At 33.6% G+C, this 18,951-nt stretch overlaps 1 protein-coding gene across 2 annotated transcripts in view; it reads right to left on the bottom strand.

Moving 5' to 3' along the window:
* LOC119645180 (myotubularin-related protein 4) overlaps positions 1-18,951 on the bottom strand; it is a 31,813-nt gene that overhangs the window by 2,219 nt on the left and 10,643 nt on the right. The window contains exons 2-13 of one of the 2 annotated variants that reach the window (XM_038045164.1): positions 9,363-9,484; positions 8,332-9,275; positions 8,066-8,256; positions 7,808-8,003; positions 7,556-7,741; positions 7,150-7,447; positions 6,950-7,055; positions 4,782-5,263; positions 3,903-4,692; positions 3,642-3,807; positions 2,784-2,906; positions 2,158-2,403 (exon numbers count right to left, since the gene is read on the bottom strand). In XM_038045164.1, the coding sequence (XP_037901092.1) occupies positions 2,158-2,403; positions 2,784-2,906; positions 3,642-3,807; positions 3,903-4,692; positions 4,782-5,263; positions 6,950-7,055; positions 7,150-7,447; positions 7,556-7,741; positions 7,808-8,003; positions 8,066-8,256; positions 8,332-9,275; positions 9,363-9,480 (3,846 nt within the window). In that variant the 5' untranslated portion in view covers positions 9,481-9,484. Of the gene's footprint in view, positions 1-2,157; positions 2,404-2,783; positions 2,907-3,641; positions 3,808-3,902; positions 4,693-4,781; positions 5,264-6,949; positions 7,056-7,149; positions 7,448-7,555; positions 7,742-7,807; positions 8,004-8,065; positions 8,257-8,331; positions 9,276-9,362; positions 9,485-18,951 lie in introns of those variants that run through there. The other variant, XM_038045173.1, reaches the window with a different exon arrangement.

The following is an 18,951-nucleotide window of genomic DNA, read 5'->3' as shown; positions in this document are numbered from 1 at the left end:
ATTAACTTTGGATTCTTTATGCTCAACAATATGCGATTCGGAAGACGCCTACTTCGATAAATTCTAAGCATCAACAGCTCTCTTTACATTTAGCAAAAAATTTCATTGAAAGGAATTTATTATTATTATTATTATTTTAATTTTAGACTAATGAATTGAATTCTTAGACTAAAAAAAGAGACATTGAGCACTAGCAACACAGGCTATCGGAATTTATTTGTATATGTAATACAAAAACTTTTCATAAATGAAAAGCATGCGGCATTGAATGTTCTCGTCATAAATGATAGAAACAAGTTGCTTTCGAAGTATCTGAGAGCCTGTTTTGTCATTCATCCGACTTTAAAGGGAAACATTCTCAAGTTCTCTGAAGAGGGGCAGGGAATTTCTTCGTAAATTTTTTAGAAAATCAATTAATTAATTAATTTTTTAATGGCCTAAATGATTCCTTAAATAACGAAGAGGTAACATAAAAAGATAATTATGAAAATTTGAGAGAGAGAGAGAGTGAGAGTGAGAGTGAGTGAGAGAGCGAGAGAGAGTTCAGTCGAATGATGGATGCCGCCAAGTTCCTTTGCACTTGCAAAGTTGTTAAATGTGGACCGCTCTGCAAGATGTCAGGCCGGCAAAATGTCATTATCGTTCACATCAATCAACTTTTTTGACTCTTTTTTTTGAAATTTTCGGCAGATCTAAACATATAAATCTTCAATTCGATTCAATCGATGCACTGCTTTGCCATCTAATATACTTTACGAGATCTCGAAAATGATATAAGAATAAGATTTCAAATATATTAAAAGGTAATTAATGTCTCTTCTTCTTCCTTTTTTTTTTTTTTTTTTTTGAAATAGTCTATCACACACACATACCTCATATGTACATAACACAGCCCCATTTAAATATATTTATCATTGGCATTTTTTTTTTATTCTTTTTTTTTATGATTTTCTCTTTTTTCAAATTCAAAAGAATGATGGAAACCGAATACAACTGTTTATGTTTTTTTTTCTAACTTTAATCTGAATTATATTCGCCTTGCGGTAGATTTCTTTAACATATAACTACAACTCTATCAAAATTTAAAAGTTTTCCGTTAATAGGGGACATGTCAGTTAGTCGTTTGGAAGTTTTTTCTTACATAATGAATGTGGTCTTAAGCCAGAGAAAGAGGTAGGGAGAGATAATGGCTTTGGATCTAATTAATAACTGTTACTATGATGAAAGTAAATTTCGTCCTTTCTTAAGATTTGTACTCAAGAACGCGGAGCCGCTTACCACTTACCTACTCTTCCTACTATTCATGCGGATAATTGAGAATAAAGATGACGAATTTCAGAGTTTTATTTAATTAATTAATTTTCGAGATCGTACGGACAATCAAGCGAACATACGTAAATTGCGGTTTGTATTTAATTGACATTGACAGGTGTTACAAACGCAACAATAAAATGCACATAACACTCTATCCATTAGTGTAATTATATAATGTATAGCATAAAGCGTCAATAGCATTCGATATCAATTAAAAATTTGTATCGGCCAATAAAAATGCCTATTGTTAGATGTGTGTTAGCTTTCTTCTTTTTATATCACTATTATTATGACTATTATATGATGACTATTTTGAAATCGGAGATCGGTTTGCGAATGAAAAACAATTAGTTAGGGATTTTTTTTGTTTTTTTTTTTTTCAAAAATACAGACAAACATCTAATTGCTATTCATTCTACCTTTGTTTGGGATGCGATTTAGCGTCCCATCGATTGAGCGTTTCTTCAGTCGATTTTATACATATATCATCGAGGAAAATCAGCATTTAAAATAGGCGTCATTTTAGACGGCCCATATAATGGCCGTCATAATGCTGCAGCAATTGGATTGCTGCAGAGAATGTATTGCTGTAATGACTTATACCAATGATGGATAGGATGGACGCCAATGTATAAATTTATAAAATTAATTCATTAATTAAAAAACGTTAAGAACAAAGCATTAATTTAGAAATGTTAAATACATTGCAAAATAACAATCAAAAAAATAAAAAAAAATAAAAAAAAAAAAAAAAAACAAAACGAAACGAAAATTACTTCGCAAACAGAACGAGAGCAAATTGCTTTTAATTAAATTTCTTCGTCATATTATGATAGAACTAACCACAGCTAACATTGAATTGCAAATGAAAACGTTCTCATCATTGGTGATGTTAATATTTGAATTAAATATTTTATCCTCAGAGTCCAGATAAAAGTCACATGTATACGAGCGGTTGCCATTATAAATTGGAAGCGATTTTCGCTTTTCGCGTAAATATGCAAGATGAGATCCAGTTGGACTGCATAACTCAATAGCACGATGATCATACTTGGATTGGATTTTATAGTCGCGTCGATCATGTTGAAACTTCATTTTTTTTTTTTTTTTTTTTTAATTTGTAAATTATAACAACAACATATATAATAACTATTAGAACCATAGCAGGCATCATAGCAGAGAGTGTATACAATTTTTACAAAAAAATCTACATTTCTATAATTAATCGGTTTGCGTTTGCCTATTTTGCAATTCTTTTTTTTTTTTTTTTTGTTTTTTAATTATTTAAATTTATTTATTTATTTATATTTACACGATTAAAAAATGAAGAGCAAAATAGCAAAATAAATTAAAGTATAAGTAATAAATATTTAAGTAAAATATATATATATATCTATATATATATATATTGAGGAAGTGAAAAGTAACTGTTAAATCATAAGTGATCATTATTATTATATGAAGCTCACCTGTTCGTCATTTGTGGCGGTTACGTTCGTGGTTGCTGCTGCGTTATTGCAATTTGGACAAATTTTCTTTAGCAGAGCCATACGCATATCGTGAATTTCTCTTAATAAAACATCTTCCCGTAGCTGAAAGAGACGAATTATTGATATCTTTGCAAATCATTGACATTCTAAAGGAGGAAATATTCCAGCCGTTATGGATAAGTATTCTTCTTCTTGTAAAATATAATCAAAATGATGTCAAACACTTCACTTGAAAGTTTCCATCAAAAAAAAAAAAAAAAAAAAAAAAAAAACTTCGACAAGTTTGCAGAAACTTTTGATTAAATGAAATGCATTATAACAAAAGACAAAAACACATAGGTGGAAAAAATGTATCATATGCGATCCATAATACTTTGAATAAGATATGCGATATATGATATATGGATCATTGGCATACAATTCAGTGCGGATACGCACATATCCGTTAAATGAAAGTCAAAGCGGGATTTGAAAAACGGATAATGCAAGAAAGAAAGAAAAATTAAAGCAAATATAAAAAAAAAAAGAAAATTAGGGGCGTAATTAGGGGCGCGGCAAGGAAAAGAAAAGTGTAATAGCTATTGAATATTCTTACACATTAGTATTAAAATGTACTTTGAAAATGAAAATGATTTTCATATAGTAAGAGAGAATACAAACAACAAAACGAAATTTCCTCTTAATCGATGGCTATTGCTTGCTCTGCTTGTTGTTACTATTAATTTGTTGGATGCTACTTTATGATATATATAAAGTTAAGCTTTTATTTTAAAGATTCTTTTAATTAAATCCTTTCATTAGTTATTCTTGGTTTGCGATTGGTATGTAGAGAATTACCTTATGTTCATGGACAATTTGTTGTAGTCTTATATTTTCTTCGCTCAACGCGTGAGCTAAACCGTCTGGGCAGGAAATTGCTATAGATGGTCGATCAGTCAGTCCGGGAGGTGTCATTGGTAGTGAACGTACACCGCCACCAGGTAATGAAAAACGGGAAATGTAACTGAAATATATCGATAATGTCAGTTTGTTTTGCTATCATCATTATATCTATGATTTTAATCTTTTTCTTCTCTCTCTCTCTCTCTTTCTATTTACCTGTTATTAACATGTTTGGGAATTATTCCGTCACGCTTTGAATTTGATGATGAGGTACGTCTCCGTCTTTGAGCGGTTGTAGCACCGACTAACGAAGTAACATAAGGCATTGATAGAGCTGAAGTAGTTGGTGCTGTTAAAACCGAACTAACGGTCATATTCGCACTTGAATTTGAATTCGTTGAAACAATTGTTTCGCATTTGCCACTAACGGAGATTTCAAGTTTTTCATGTTCAGGTAATATCAAAATACTTTCATCCATATCATTACATAAAGTAGTAGTAGTAGTAGTAGTAGCAGGAAGATCGCTAATAATTCGATCAATAATTTTATTGTCATCATTATGATGATTATGACTTTCAATTGAACTATTTAGGGTTAATGCTGTTGATGTCGATATTGAACAGGTAGTACTACAGGAGGCAGAAGAATTATTTGTATCAATGGCGGCGGCTAAACGATGAGGTTTCGATAAGCTGGCGGTATGAACTTTTGGCAATATATTAGAATTTGTGCTGGTGACACTTAAACTAAGATTTGCATTGCGTTTATCTGCGTCGGTCTGCGTAGGCTCTTGAGTATTTTTTGAGGTATTTACTGGTGAAAAGCCATCAATTATATCGTGAGACTCCAACGAAAAGCTACTAGTTTGCATTTTGCATTCCGCTAACGGCACCAAAGTGTCCGTGCTTGTATTCACAGAACCGTGCCACATAGTTTGCAATTCATCTGTTAGACTGGCAACTTTTGATCCATTACAATTTGCTTTCAAATCGTTACAAGTTAATTCTAAATAACGTAATTACAATTTATATATGTATATATATATATATATATCTGTCTGTTCGATTATCGTGCAAAAATTTATATTAACATACCTTCCAAATTTACGCTTTTCAATAAATCCAAAGATAAGTCTTCAGTTTTCTTCATGTTTGCATCAATATTTCTCGAATAATTTAATATTGTGGAGGAATTCAATACTTCTTCTTCTTCTTCTTGGGTGTTGACATTGAAACCATATTGTGAGTTCTTCATTTGTATTTCATCCATTTGAAATGCTGTTGGATTCACTGAATGCAATTGATTTATTTTGATTTCTTCACAGCCGTTATTTTGTTCGTTCGCTTCACAATTTAAATGATTTGCTTCCAATTCGTTTGTGCTAATCAACGCTACTGAATTGCTATTATTTTGCAATCGAAAATCGTCATCGTTCAGATTAAGTTCGATGGTTAAATTTTCAAGTTGTCTTGTCGTATGCATTAGATTCGCCAATATATCGGGTGATTCATTATCACGTTCGTCAGATTGCAAATCGGCAATGGAATTATTCTCTGAATTAGAACCAATGGTAAGACTGAAAGTGTAACATTTTTATGATCATAAAGTATAGTAAAATAGAAAACGTATCCTAATGTTGCCTGACAATGTTTGATTTTTTTTTTTTCTTCTTCTTCTTCTTCTTCAAGTTATCTTTAACGCTATAGCATTTATTAAATTATTAAAATGTTTGCATCACGCCTATATAATCCATAGAATATATAAGACATACGTTAATAATTCCCGGGACTAAATAAGAAAAAAATTTAATTTTTCCCAAAATTCAACTTTTGTTCAACATAATCTCTTTTAAGAGTGGTACACAATTTGTACATAGTCTCTTCAATTGTTCATATATCTTTTTTTATAGAACGATCCAAATCTTTTTCCCTGAGCATTCTTTTAAGTTACGCAGACAAGAGTCGTTAGGAACTAGATCTAGAAAATAACTTTTGCCATTTAAGCGTGCCAATCGCGTGGTGACTGATTACCTCGGAGTAGGTAAACACGATGCCCATTTGTAAATACGCAACCCCTGTTTTCGAGAACAATTCTTAGATTTTATGGTCGTTCATTGCCGACAAATTGTCATAAGACTTTTCAAGTCAATGCTGTGTTTGAACGGTATTTTTTTTCTAATCAAAAAACTTTTTATATAATTCAATCAAGAAAAAATTCGAATTCGAAAGTAATCGAAATGAAATGAAAAACTATGTGATTCGCGTCCTTTACGGGTCGACACTTTCTAAAATGAAGATGAATTGTTCCATTAGAAGTGACGGGAACTATTAGTCTATGTTCTATCTATTCTAGCTCTTCAATCTATTAATCCTCTCTGGATTGTGAATTCAATTTACTCACATTTGAAATTATGATCTCAACATCTCAAGTCATTTGTTTATTACCCATTTTCAGATAAGGCCTAAAAGTTGGCAAAATTACTTCGCACTTCAATGCATAAAAAAAAAAAAAAAAAATGCGAAAAACAACGAAATCAATTTACAAAGCTTTACCCCCAATAACTGACGGAAATATCCATATATATATATAGACGTAAAGAGATCCGCAAAAGTAGCCAAGTAAGTAAGAACCGCGACTAAGGCAATATTGGCGGGTTCAAATATCAGTGCGGTCGAGTTTATGTTGGTCGTAGTTATAGTGAGTGTTCGGTCGGCAAAGGGACAACACTAATCGATTGAGCACACACACAAACCCACTAAGTTATAGCCACCCCTTCCTATATCATTCTCTTTCTTCATTTCTTCCTCTTTGGGATGGCGTTAACAGCATTGCATCAAGCTGTATATATATATATGCATATGTTTCCCTGTCCGAAAATAATTAACAGGTGTTTTGTCATTTCCAGTCCACTCACTATTTTTGAGTTAAAGCCATTTTGCAACATGAAGAATGCTGCAATATCTCATTATGCTTAGCTTCGATTCATTAAAAGCGAACAGTCAACGTTCTTGTAGTGCGAAATTAAGTCTCATACTTTCTTTTTATTTTGTTATAAATCCGTAGAAATCCTATTTGAAACTTTTTTCTTTTTTAACTTCGTATATTGGTCGCATGTTTAATGGTTACAGGATTGTGGGAATACCGTATGTCGTATCGTGCATTTATTTTTTAATTACAAAATATTCGGTTATGTTAAATTTAATCACTTCGCTCGCAACGTTTTTCGCGATTAATTCGAAAAAAAATGAACAATTTTACTTACTTTGGATCAACAGTCATATTGGGGTCACTGGAACGTCTTGATATACCGTTTTGTATGATGCCGGCACTTATTAAATCACCATAGGATCTAGTTTTTGACATAGAACCTGTAAATTAATTGGTTTCGACAACCATTAACAACCACTCGTGTATGCATATAATATATATATATATATATATATATATATATATGTAACTTACTAATTGAACCTTGTAAGCTGCTATCATTGGCGTAGGATGGGAAATCTATTGAATTTTGATTGCCGCCCAAGCTGCCCAAATAGACTTCAGTCCAAAGTGATAAATCGCGTACATTATATGCGGGCCATAGGACTTTATTTTTATTGGATATATATAGAGGATTTCGGTAGAGCGGGCCTGACAAAAATGGCCACACTGAGAACGTACGCTCAAATACAGAATTTTCGATGCGTTCTTTCAGAGTGTTGCACAAAAACGTGCCAAAAAGGCCAGAATGCGAATGTTGAGCTAGTTTTATCTTAATTAAAAATGAAAAAAAAAAATAGAATAAAAATAAAAAATAAAAAATGAATGCAAATGAAGCGGTGCAAATTTTATATGAAAGTCCGTCCTATCAATAGCTTACCAAAAATCCCATGCTAAATTCAAAGCTGCAGGGAAACTGTTTGTGTATTTGGTGTATTAAATCTAGCCATTGTAAAAATACTGGGCAACGTTCGTTAACTTCGTCTGAACCTGGGCCATGACCACAACGGTCTGCAAATTTGTGACCATAACTTAACCATTCTCGTTCCACTAGAATTCGAAAGCCCTGAGAAAGAAATTGAACAGTTCAACGACATATAATAGAAAATTTGTAATTAGGTAAAAACTCTACATCAACGGTACGATAGAAAGGATCCAAGCATAGTTGAGCTGTAGCCACAATTTGTGGTGTACGATCCCAACCATCAGAGCAGTGCACCAAAACAGGGCGTCCTTTATTTTCTATCGCATGACATACGGTCATTGAGGCTGCCAATAATCCAGATAAATGTTGAAACCACATCGTTTTCTCCAAGAGACCTAACCAACTGAAATTTTTAAATGGTGATTACAGAACAATTTCATTGATCGTTGAAACGCTTGAACATACTTGGGAACATCGGGTGGTGATGCACAGAGCTGACGTAAAGCGTGAAAAGATTTACGTATTACATGTATATTGCCCAGATTCATAAATTCTATCTCCGCCGAAGGATAATATTCAATGCATTCACAGCCACCACCACGAGCACGATTTGTAACGGCGGAAGTATAACTTCGAGCATCAACTATAAGAATTTTCTGGAAGCAGAAGGAAGAAGCAAAAATTAAATATTTCCATCAATCATTAATCGCATTTTTATAAATCATAATTACTTTGACTTCATCTAAGGCCACCTCTTCATGGCTGCTCTCTAGACTGGACGGTGAACTTTCACCGGAGGGTATTTGTGTTTGAGTGGGTTGTGGCGTTATGTTGGCTGTTGTCACTGAATTATTAGTGTTAGTAGCTTGAGCCAAGCAACGCAATTGCTCAGCTCTATCGAAAGCACAAGCTTCAGCCAAAGCCTTGAGCAATTGCTCATCTTTATTACAACGCCAACCCAGCCAACCAACTTCAGGTTGACTGCATCTAGCTATAACCGCTCCTGATTTATGATGACGCCATACAACAGCTGGCAGACGACGTGAACCCCTGAAATTCGCTACACTATGCAGTGTTTCATCGGGTATGCAACAGGGCACTAGTAGCTTTGGTGGATATGAAGGACACAATTTAAAATCCTCATTGGCATGGGATATGCGCCATGGACCATTTAAATCGAAGCCGAGACGTTCGACTTCCCTGACGAAATCATCTTCATAGCGTGACGGAGTGCGCTGCAAACGTTCCGTCCAATCAGCCATTTGATATATAGATAACTGACCGTTTTCGCCGTTAATCACACCTCCACCAATACCGCCACCGCTAACAAATTGATTTGTGTTTATACCTACACCATTCAAGGAATCACATGTCCATGAGCAGAACGGAAATGCGAATATTGACTCCAGTGTTTCAGGTACGCCTACAGATAATTGGATACGTCTTTGCCATTCGGTGCATTGTTCAGCTGTTTCGAACGAGCACTTTATAGTGCTGGCATCTTTGCAACAAATAATCAAATGAAAGAGATCCCGGGCTTGCAATGACTCAATGAGACCCAACGGTATGGAGGTCTCAACTTTAGCTGAATTCTTTTGTAAGAAGATACGATAATTCGACAGAGCTAGAACACCATCGTCAGTACGACCCAAATACTTTACTGATTCACCAGCAACTGCATATATGAAAAAAAAAGATGAACGAAAAACGCTTACGCTTATAATACAAAACATTTTGCTAATGTTTGTGTGTTTTTGCTTACGTTCTTGAAATGGCACAGCGAGCTGCATATCTTCTTTCTCCATTTGTGCTTTTGGAAATAGCTCAGCTGCACGTATCATACAAAGTGATGGCGGCGGTGATCCATCCGAAGGTTCCATTTAACTGAAAAATCAATGATTATTATTTAGAGCAGGATACCACTGGAGCATGCTTCTGATAGCCTACTGCTTTCAACTTTTCTCAATGAAAAGTTGTATACGATATTTTTGTGAACGGTTTTAAAACTTATATCTAACTACATTTCTTAAAATTTAGGCATCGCTTGTAAAAACAAAAATAATCGTCAAAATTCGCATATAGCGCATAAAAAATCGTTCAATAAAGTTGTGGACCGTAGCACTATTGACAGACTCACACACAATAAATTATAAACTAATGGTCACAATATTTATGACATTTTCACCGGTTAGCGGAGATTGGATTGGATGGTGTGATGCGTGTGTGATGTTCATGCTAAAATTGATACAAAAATATTTACCGCATCAGACACTACTGATCTAGACATGATCTCAACAATTTATCGGTTTAATCTCAAATTTCATAATCTGTAGGGTGATTCAAGGTAATTGCAAATCTATTTTGCACAGCTTCTCACATAGTCAACTTAGTACTCGGTCATCAGGTTAAGAGAATGAAATAAAAAAAAATAAATAAATAAAACATTTATATATAAATATTCAACTTTTTTTTTTTGTTTTTTCATTCCCATTGCATAGAATATAATAGGCATAGATATGAATGAAAGAAAGCCAATGGTGGGTGATGTGATATGATTGGACGACAATTGAAAAAGTCGTATTATTAAGTTTACTTAATGAGCCGCCTTACGTCCATAGCAAATTATGTATGTATGTATGTATGCATAGACACATTGCAATGGTTTTGATATCCTTTCACGGGTACACGGATAGCGCAATAAAACGATCAAAAAAGATCAGGTTTTTGTTTGCCTTTTTTTTTTTGCATTATTTTTACAGCCACAAGCAATACACGTATGTAGTAGAGAATGTTTTCACAAATCCATTCCTACACCTTATGTCTGAACGTAATATAGAGACATAAAATGCCTCTACGCATGTTCGAATGTATCTCTGGCATCAAATAGTTAATATTTTGTAACAAGTATGGCCAAAGCCGCCTACACGCACCCTATCATGTGAGAGAGAGACAGTAATCCCTTATCGGGTATAATATAAACTGATTTTTATATCCCACTGCCTTCATTCACGGAAAAAGAAAAAAAAGTTCGGCTCTTCTCTGATGCGTAACGCTATACGCGTTGTAGTAGTGACTCGCTCTGATAGTTTCATTCAATTATGCCACATGACGTATCCTGTGCCTGTTATAGAACTCAATCGAGTTTCAAGGTGAAATTATTTTCGAAAAGCAACGGACTGTTTTCTTCGAAAGGTTGCAGGCCGCTCTAACGAAATGTATTTAAGATGTGTTCCCTCACTTTTGGTACATAGTCGTGGAATCTATGGTACGGCCCAGCCATCATAGATTTTCGAATTAACGAAAAGATAAAAATCAACATAAGATAAATAGTTGTGACGGCGAGTTCAGCCCGATTTTACAAGCTTTCCCTGCATAGCACCTTATTTTGTTGAAACATTCGTCAGATGGAAAGAAACGCTGAGTAACCGGACCTAACTTATATGGAAAATTTTGAAGAAATGGCGAAATTTTGTTTAACTCTTCTCCATATAACTGTTATTTTCGACTGGTAGACCTTTACCCGGCAACATATTCGATATTTTGCGATGAACGAACTTTGGCTCATAATAGTAATCTGACACAGATATTAATTGTATCAAATTTGGAACATCCTGGATCAGAAAGTTGGACTCTGCCCCGCTCAAGAAAGACTTCTCATGAAATATAGACCATTATGTGGAAATAAAGTCGAATTTTTTATTGCTTTATGACGAAAATAGGCGAAGAATTAGAAAAGAAAATCAAAATTTTTTCAGTTCACGTTGTGGACTCCGTTCTTACACGTTAAGCTTTTACGTGAAAATAAAATGCAATTTTTGTATTTTATTACGAAAATAAATGAAGAATTGTATTCGGCGAAGTGAAGCGGAATATTTAATCATCGATATTGACCTAGTATTCGTTTTGACTTTTTCGACATAATTATTAGCGTAAACGTTCCCAAATTTCGAAGATTTTATAAAGCATATATATATGCATATATTTTTGATCATTATCAAATTTTGATTCAATTTAAGTCTGTCTGTCTGCACATCTTGTTATGTCTGCGGTAAACATTTTCCTGCTGGCAGTAATAAACATGTCGGCTTCAAATTGGGCAAAGAACATACGGGAAACTATTGCGTACAAGTTTGGATTGAAAATGAGGTGAAGCCGGCCAAAGAACACGGGGACAACACAATTGAAATTGTGGCTTTGTAGGTTTTCAAAAGTAAAAAATAAAGTCAGGTTTTTACCGATATCGGCCCAACCCACCCACCCAATATTGTAAAATGTTAAAATTTCATTTTCTTTGTCTCAATTTTTTTTTTAATATCCTACATCACTTATGGTATTAGTTTATGCGGGCATATCTAACGCGCAGAAAGACTCACCCGACATAGACCCACCTTAAACATATTATACCCGCCTATCTACACATCTGTCTGTCGATGTACATTCGCTTTCAAGCTACAGGATGGAATTTTTGAGATATTTTGATGAAATTTTGTACACTGACGTGTTTTAATCCGAAGACGAACGCTATTGAAAATAGCCCAGATCGGTCGACTCGACCACTCGACCACTCGACCATAAAATGCTCTATTTTCAAAAGCCTTTGCAATTTTCAAAAGTGGTTAGGTAATAGCAAAAATCCATGTGGAAACTTTGGACCGGCTGAGGCAATTTTTTGAACCGTCTCTCATACAACAAAAATGTCTAATTCAATCAGATTATAATAGTAATTTAAGATAAAAAGAAAAAAAAAATTAACTGTAGCAAATTTGGACCTCTTCAGCCTATTTTTTGCATTTTACCCTATATAAGGATTTTCACTATTAGCCTATAATAGTAGTTCGATATAAAAATGAATTCTTCAAAATTTGACGAGCCACGCCTACTTTTTTAAATCATACTCTATGCAGGGATATGAACGAATTTTTTTTTTTTTTTTTTAAAGCAGAGAAGACGAAGTTTTAGTATTTTATTGAATTTTTGACAATGTAACTCTATTTTTAAACCTCTTGGGCACAACCATTTTTACGGAAGCGAAGACTATTTGCGAAGAGATCTAATTTTTAATATACAGTTCCGTAATAGTAAGTTTAGGCAGAATTTTCGTGTGTTCTATGAAAAAAGTAAGAATTGTGTTAGAGAGTGTTGTGCAGGGTATATGTAACAGTCGGTGTAGTCCGACTTGTTTTTTTTTTTTTTTTTTTTTTTTTTTAAACGAAAATTTAGTAGGCATAGAAGTATTCGATTACATCCGATGATAATTCTTTTACTTAGTAATTTTAATTCATCTTTTTCATATCATTCAGAAATTCGTGGACTTGCCGCCTTAATCGTGCACAGCTATTGATAACTATTTAATATTATTTGATATTATTTGTTGTTGTAAGTAAGATGAAAAACTGTAGATTAGGTTAAGTAATCTAACTCTCTACAATGATTGCGCCTTTTTTTGATTTAATTCATTAACTTCAAATCCGAATAATTTATATTATTATTATTATTATTAAAAATTTAGCGAGAAAATAAATTCTAAGACCAAAAAAAAGCACTCTCTTAAAGCGCACTAGCGATCTAAGACTTTCGACTTTATTAAAAACTCTAGCGCATTTGAGATTTGAACCCACGACCATTGAGATGCTAGTCGAGACTGTTGCCTACCCGACCACTCAGGCGGACCGGATAGTTTATATATAATACATAAATTAATAATATTCGAAATAATTTTTTTTTATAATTTCTCATGAAATTCCACTAATTACACACTTGATTGGGAAAATGATGATGTTACGTTAAAAAGAAATTGTCAAAATTTCACATATAATTTAAATGATGTTAATTTTTAAGTTAATTTACGTTAGAGATTTAAGTTAATTTAACCTTGAGAAAGGGTTTCACATAATTTATTAATAAGTTTTATACGCTGCCGCTCATCATAATTTATAAAATTTCTGCCGCTCTTAATTCAATCAGTGGATTATAAGAGTCATTCGCTTTAGCCAGACAATGATTAAAATCATACTATGTCTATAACTTGTACAAATCGTTATAGACGTGCATTTCTATGCATGAGCGAATGTTAGGTGGGCGCCAAATGTCTGCTGTTTTAATTTTGTTGACCGCACACGGCATCCAATATATAAGTGCATGAATGTTATATGTAGTACACAAACTTGAAAACAAAGCAAGAAAAACTTTTCTTTTGAATTAAATCGAATATTTTATATACCCGGCAATTATAAATAATTATTTATATCGCAATCGTAATAAAAAAAAAAAACAAGTTTCATCATATCGACGATCATATCGAAAAAGTGCAAAATGATGTTTGGTTAATTAATGATATTCAATTGCCCCCTGATTAGAATCATTTTTACGCCGATCGTTGAAACGAATTCCCCGAAAGACAAATTCAACCATTATGCGTAACAACTATGCGTAATTTATTTTTAAAAGTCCTTCCGCCCCCACCCTTCTCCTACTCGCTCACATATAATTAAAATCATATATAAATGTAAATATGATAAATTTTGCGGAAAAATCAGATAAGACAAGTAAGTAAGAAGCCACCATTAAATACCCTACTACACCGCTTCGCTTAGCTAAGCATAGATTTTTCAAAATAAGATCTGATCCCAACAATTCAACATAACGGTTTTATGTTATCTAGCGAACTTTTTTTTGAAACAAAAAGATTCATCAACTTAAACGGTGTACAGTAAAAGCTCCTTATTCGCGGGGGATACGTTCCATAAAAATGCCGCGAATAGAGAAACCGTGAATCGTAATTTATATGGGATTATAGGGGATACGTTCCAAGGTGACAAAAAAAAAAAAAAAAAAAAAATCAATTATATAAAAAAATCAATTTAATTGAAGTTTTTGAACATTTTCGTTAATTATCTTAAGGCTTAGGCAATGGTTTGAAGAATTTTGTAAGTTTCTTTGGCTTGGCAGTTTTTAGAAGCTCCTTCAATTCAGACTGATACGCAGCAGTCGCATTAGCAATTTGCCAAATATTATTATTATTATTAATTTCGCCAGAGAAATAAATTCTAAGACTAAACTCTTAAAAGCACTAGTATCTAAGGCTATCGGCTTTTTATTAAAAACTCTACCGCACTTGAGATTCGAACCCACGACCATTAACTTGCTAGTCGAGATTCCTTCCCTTCGACTACTCAGGCGGATTGATTTGCCAAATAAAAATAAGACTTTGTTCCATAGACGGATCAATGTTCCTAAAAAAATCGCCAAGGTCATTTGCCATTCTTAAACCTTCACTAAGACTTTTCAAATTAAATGTCACGTTTGCAGTGCTTGTTGAAGCCTCTTCTTCAATGGGCGGTGAATTTAACATTTCCTCCAAGACGGTTTCAGTCAAATTGTCATTTTGCGATCCAAGCAATTCCTGAATGTCACTTGATTCTATCTGTTCGAATTCATCTCGTCCTATTCCATTCGCAATTTCGGCTATATTTGCAGTTAAAATTTTGAACTTGCACAGATTCTTCGTCATTTTCCGCAGTCAGAGCAGGCCACAGTTTTTTCCAGCATGGCTTCAGTTCTTCTAATGATTCTTTTATGTTTACGATGCATTTTGCTATGTCAAATTTCTTCCTGCAATCCATAACATTCATCATCATCAGGATTACATTCCATGTTATCCATTATGATTTTGAAGGTTCGTCTAATGTGATGGAACTTAAACGCCTGGATTATTCCTTGGCCCATAGATTGAAGCAAAACCGTCGTGTTGGGAGATAAAAATGTCACTTTTATGTTTGGATGCATAGTTTCAAGTTCGCGAGTGCATTTTCCAAAACTAGAAGTGCTTTAAAGTCTAAATTTTGTTTTTATTTTAAATAAGTTTCAACCTCAGAAACAAAACAATTCCCGAACCAGTCACAAAAAGTTCGCGAATAAAGAAATTTTGTAGTCGCAAATACAGGGATTGGGTTGCATTTTGGGTCGCCGCGAATAGTGAAACCGCGAATAAGTAGCTTTTACTGTATTTTTATTTTACTTTACATTGCACACACACAGGGTTGTCAATGCGTTCCGTGTAAAAAAAATTGTTTTTACGCACACGCTATACTTATTTGTGCTAACTGAGTTGCGAGCAACTTTTGCTTATGTCTATAGTGCACAAGTGTTTTTATTAAAAATTAAGAATATAAAGCAAAAATAAATAAAAAAAAATAAAAAAATTCACTCCTTCGGATTGTGTTCGCAAAATATTCGCCGTCTAAAATGGGTTAAGTTAGTAGAAATCTATGGTCGGCTTTTAAGTAAACACATTTAATAACATATTCGATTGTATTTGTTAAACACTCGAGTTTTGTGATCTTCGTTAATCTCTTTTTACGATTTCCACTATTTACCTGCCGTTCGTTCATTTCCCATCCGTTTGAGCTATGGCGGGACTTACATGTAATTATTACAACTTTTCTTCATAATTGGTTTGTTATATGATTTGTGTGGGATTAAACAGCTCATAATTATATTTATATTGACTAAGCAAGCTTAACTAAGGTAAAGTGCCTAGAGTTTCCTTAAGCATTGGTTCATATGGTTCATATTAATTTTATAATTTTTGGTCATCTGTTTTCGCACTGTGGACAAATTCGTTAGCCTTCGTTCTTCTCGACTCGGACTTGAATTTAAATTTATACATCGAACTCTTTTTTACACGCCAGATGCGCGCCTTAGAAATACGCGCGCAAAAAAAAAAAAAAAAGAACAAAAGTGCAAAAAAATACATACGATATATGGTAAGTTTAGTAATATGTTCCGCAACTTTAAAGGAGCTTGTCGGACGGGAAAAGCTCTAATATTTTCCCAGAAAATTGTGCAAAAAAAACTAATAATGAAATCCATATCTATAAGACAAAAACAATTTCAGTATAAAAAAAATGATTAAAATTAATGTACAGGGGAAACTTAGTCCATATAAAAATTGCAATTGAAATTGGGTATAAAAATCAATCTCCCATATATACACATCACTACTCGATAAGAGGCTATCGTCAATCGATATGTCAGATATGTCGGATTTGTGGCATAACTGCTGGGTTTGGGAAGAATTTCGTTAATTGTTAACGATCTCTATTGATTTTTTGTTGTTATAAAGTCATCTCTTATTAGCATCTGCTTTTTTAATTTCTCAAAGTTGTTTATATAACGCAAATCTTAAGATCATGTTGATTAATTAAGAGCACACGTCTTGTCAAGATCAAATAGCAAATTTCAAGCCCTCGGGAATTAAATCAGCCGTTAGTAGGTGAACTTCACCTTCGACTGTTTGCTGCATACATAAAACTCTGTAAGACACACTGTCAAAATTGGAATTAAAATAACAATTGTTCTTTTGCATTTTGCATTATTCGTGCTAGAACATAAAATTCGTGTAAAAAGAAATGCATTTGTTCTCACTGGTGAATCGTGCAAAAAAAGAAAAAAAAAGAAAAAGGGGCTGCGTATATAAGCACACTATTATGCAAAGAGCGCAGGAGGTAGATAGTTGTTGTCAACACAAACAATGTTAATTTTCACGTTTTATTCGTCGCTGCATGATCAATATCATATTCGTAGGTGGGAAATGTAAACAATTGCAGTCAGCTGTTGTATTTGTATTTTAAGCCCCTACCCCTTCCCCCTCCCAAATTGTTTTCATTTCAACAAATTTGTTGTCTGATAAATTTCAAAAAAGCGCCGTTCTAATGCTTTCAATTTTCACTGTCATTTTTAAAGTACTTCGTAAACATTTTGTGTGCTACTCTTCTTCGGGATTAAATACATGCTATGAAAATAGTATTTATTGGTGTAGGTCGGTTTGCATAAAATATATTAATATTCCGTATGAACGCTTTTCTGGTTTTTTTTTTTTTTTTATATTTGCATGTGCACCTATGTATGTATAAATATATGATTGATATGTATATATATATATATATATATATATATGTATGGGTGAGTGCACGCATGTATATATATATGTGTGTGGGCATATATTACGGTATTAATTAAAGATGTATAGACTGCTTCTTTTATGGGAAAATAGTGATCATAAAATACGCACATATGCGTGCTCTGATTAACTCGAACCGAGACATCTTACATTACTACAATCCGTTACCTGTACTTACATAAACGAGTAAGTAAGCCATATGCGAACACTTGAAGTATGTAAAACAATCACATATAAGAAATTAAAAGTGGTTAATAATAAACGGCAAGACTTAGAAGTGTTGGTTTCTTATAATCATCAATGGCATTTAATCAATATATTAATTTCAACATTCTTTTCATTTAACACATTTACACGCTATCTATCTATCTATTGTGTATTCCGCAATAAATATTTAGTCATTGCATTGCGGCGACATGCGTTCTAGTTTCTCTTGATTTTTTGCCAAAGTCTATCGTATAAACAACAACAATCGTCTCAAGTTATTAAAACTCATCCCATTCACTTTCCAACTTTAACCGTACCAGGGCGATTTTAACAATTTTTATATGATAATCTCCCCAAAAAGCCAGAAATTAGAAAACTTTTTGGGAACTTAAAAAAAATTACATAACATCGCATAGCCGAGAGGATAAAGATGAATGTTTGAGACCATTGAGATTTTTGGTGGCGGTTAGTTATGGCGGGAAAGACCACTCACTGCTGATAGATTGTGCTAAAGGCTGGCAGTATGCAGATGAGAACGACAAGTCACGATAGCGTACTATGCGGTATATAGATGGCTTCAAGTTGAGTGGGTGGGAACACGGAAAGGGTCCTTCATTTCGTCAAGGAGCAGAAATTGCTGTAGTGACAATATCAGTATTCTGTTGATCTCTACTTTATCTGTGATATATCAAAGCTAGTTAAAACGAGACCACCGGACCACATGTTCGCATGATAACTAAGCCAAAAATAGAGTCATGAATAGAGAGGGAGAAGAATAAAAATGCCTTTACCAAGAAAGTTTGTTTTTTAAAATCCTACGCTATGCAAGAATAATTTGTATCATTTTATTACGAAAATGTATGAGCAACAATGTTGCAAGACCAATTGGTGTACGGTCTTGAAATGTCGCGTTTGCTTGACCATAAATTCTTTAATTGTTGCAACCTATTGATATTATAATTGAATAGAGAGAGGTAGAGATAGAGATAGAGAGAGAGAGAGAGAGATAGATAGATAGATAGATAGATAGATAGAGAGAGAGAGATAGAGATAGATAGATAGAGAGAGATAGAGATAGATAGACAGATAGATAGATAGAGAGAGATAGAGATAGATAGATAGACAGATAGAGAGACAGAGAGAGAGAGAGAGAGAGAGAGAGAGAGAGAGAGAGAGAGAGAGA

This window comes from Glossina fuscipes, unplaced genomic scaffold (assembly GCF_014805625.2).
Source record: "Glossina fuscipes isolate IAEA_lab_2018 unplaced genomic scaffold, Yale_Gfus_2 0, whole genome shotgun sequence".
NCBI lineage: Eukaryota > Metazoa > Arthropoda > Insecta > Diptera > Glossinidae > Glossina > Glossina fuscipes.
The sequence above is the reverse complement of the archived record's forward strand: the minus strand, read 5'-3'. Positions and strand labels throughout refer to the sequence as shown.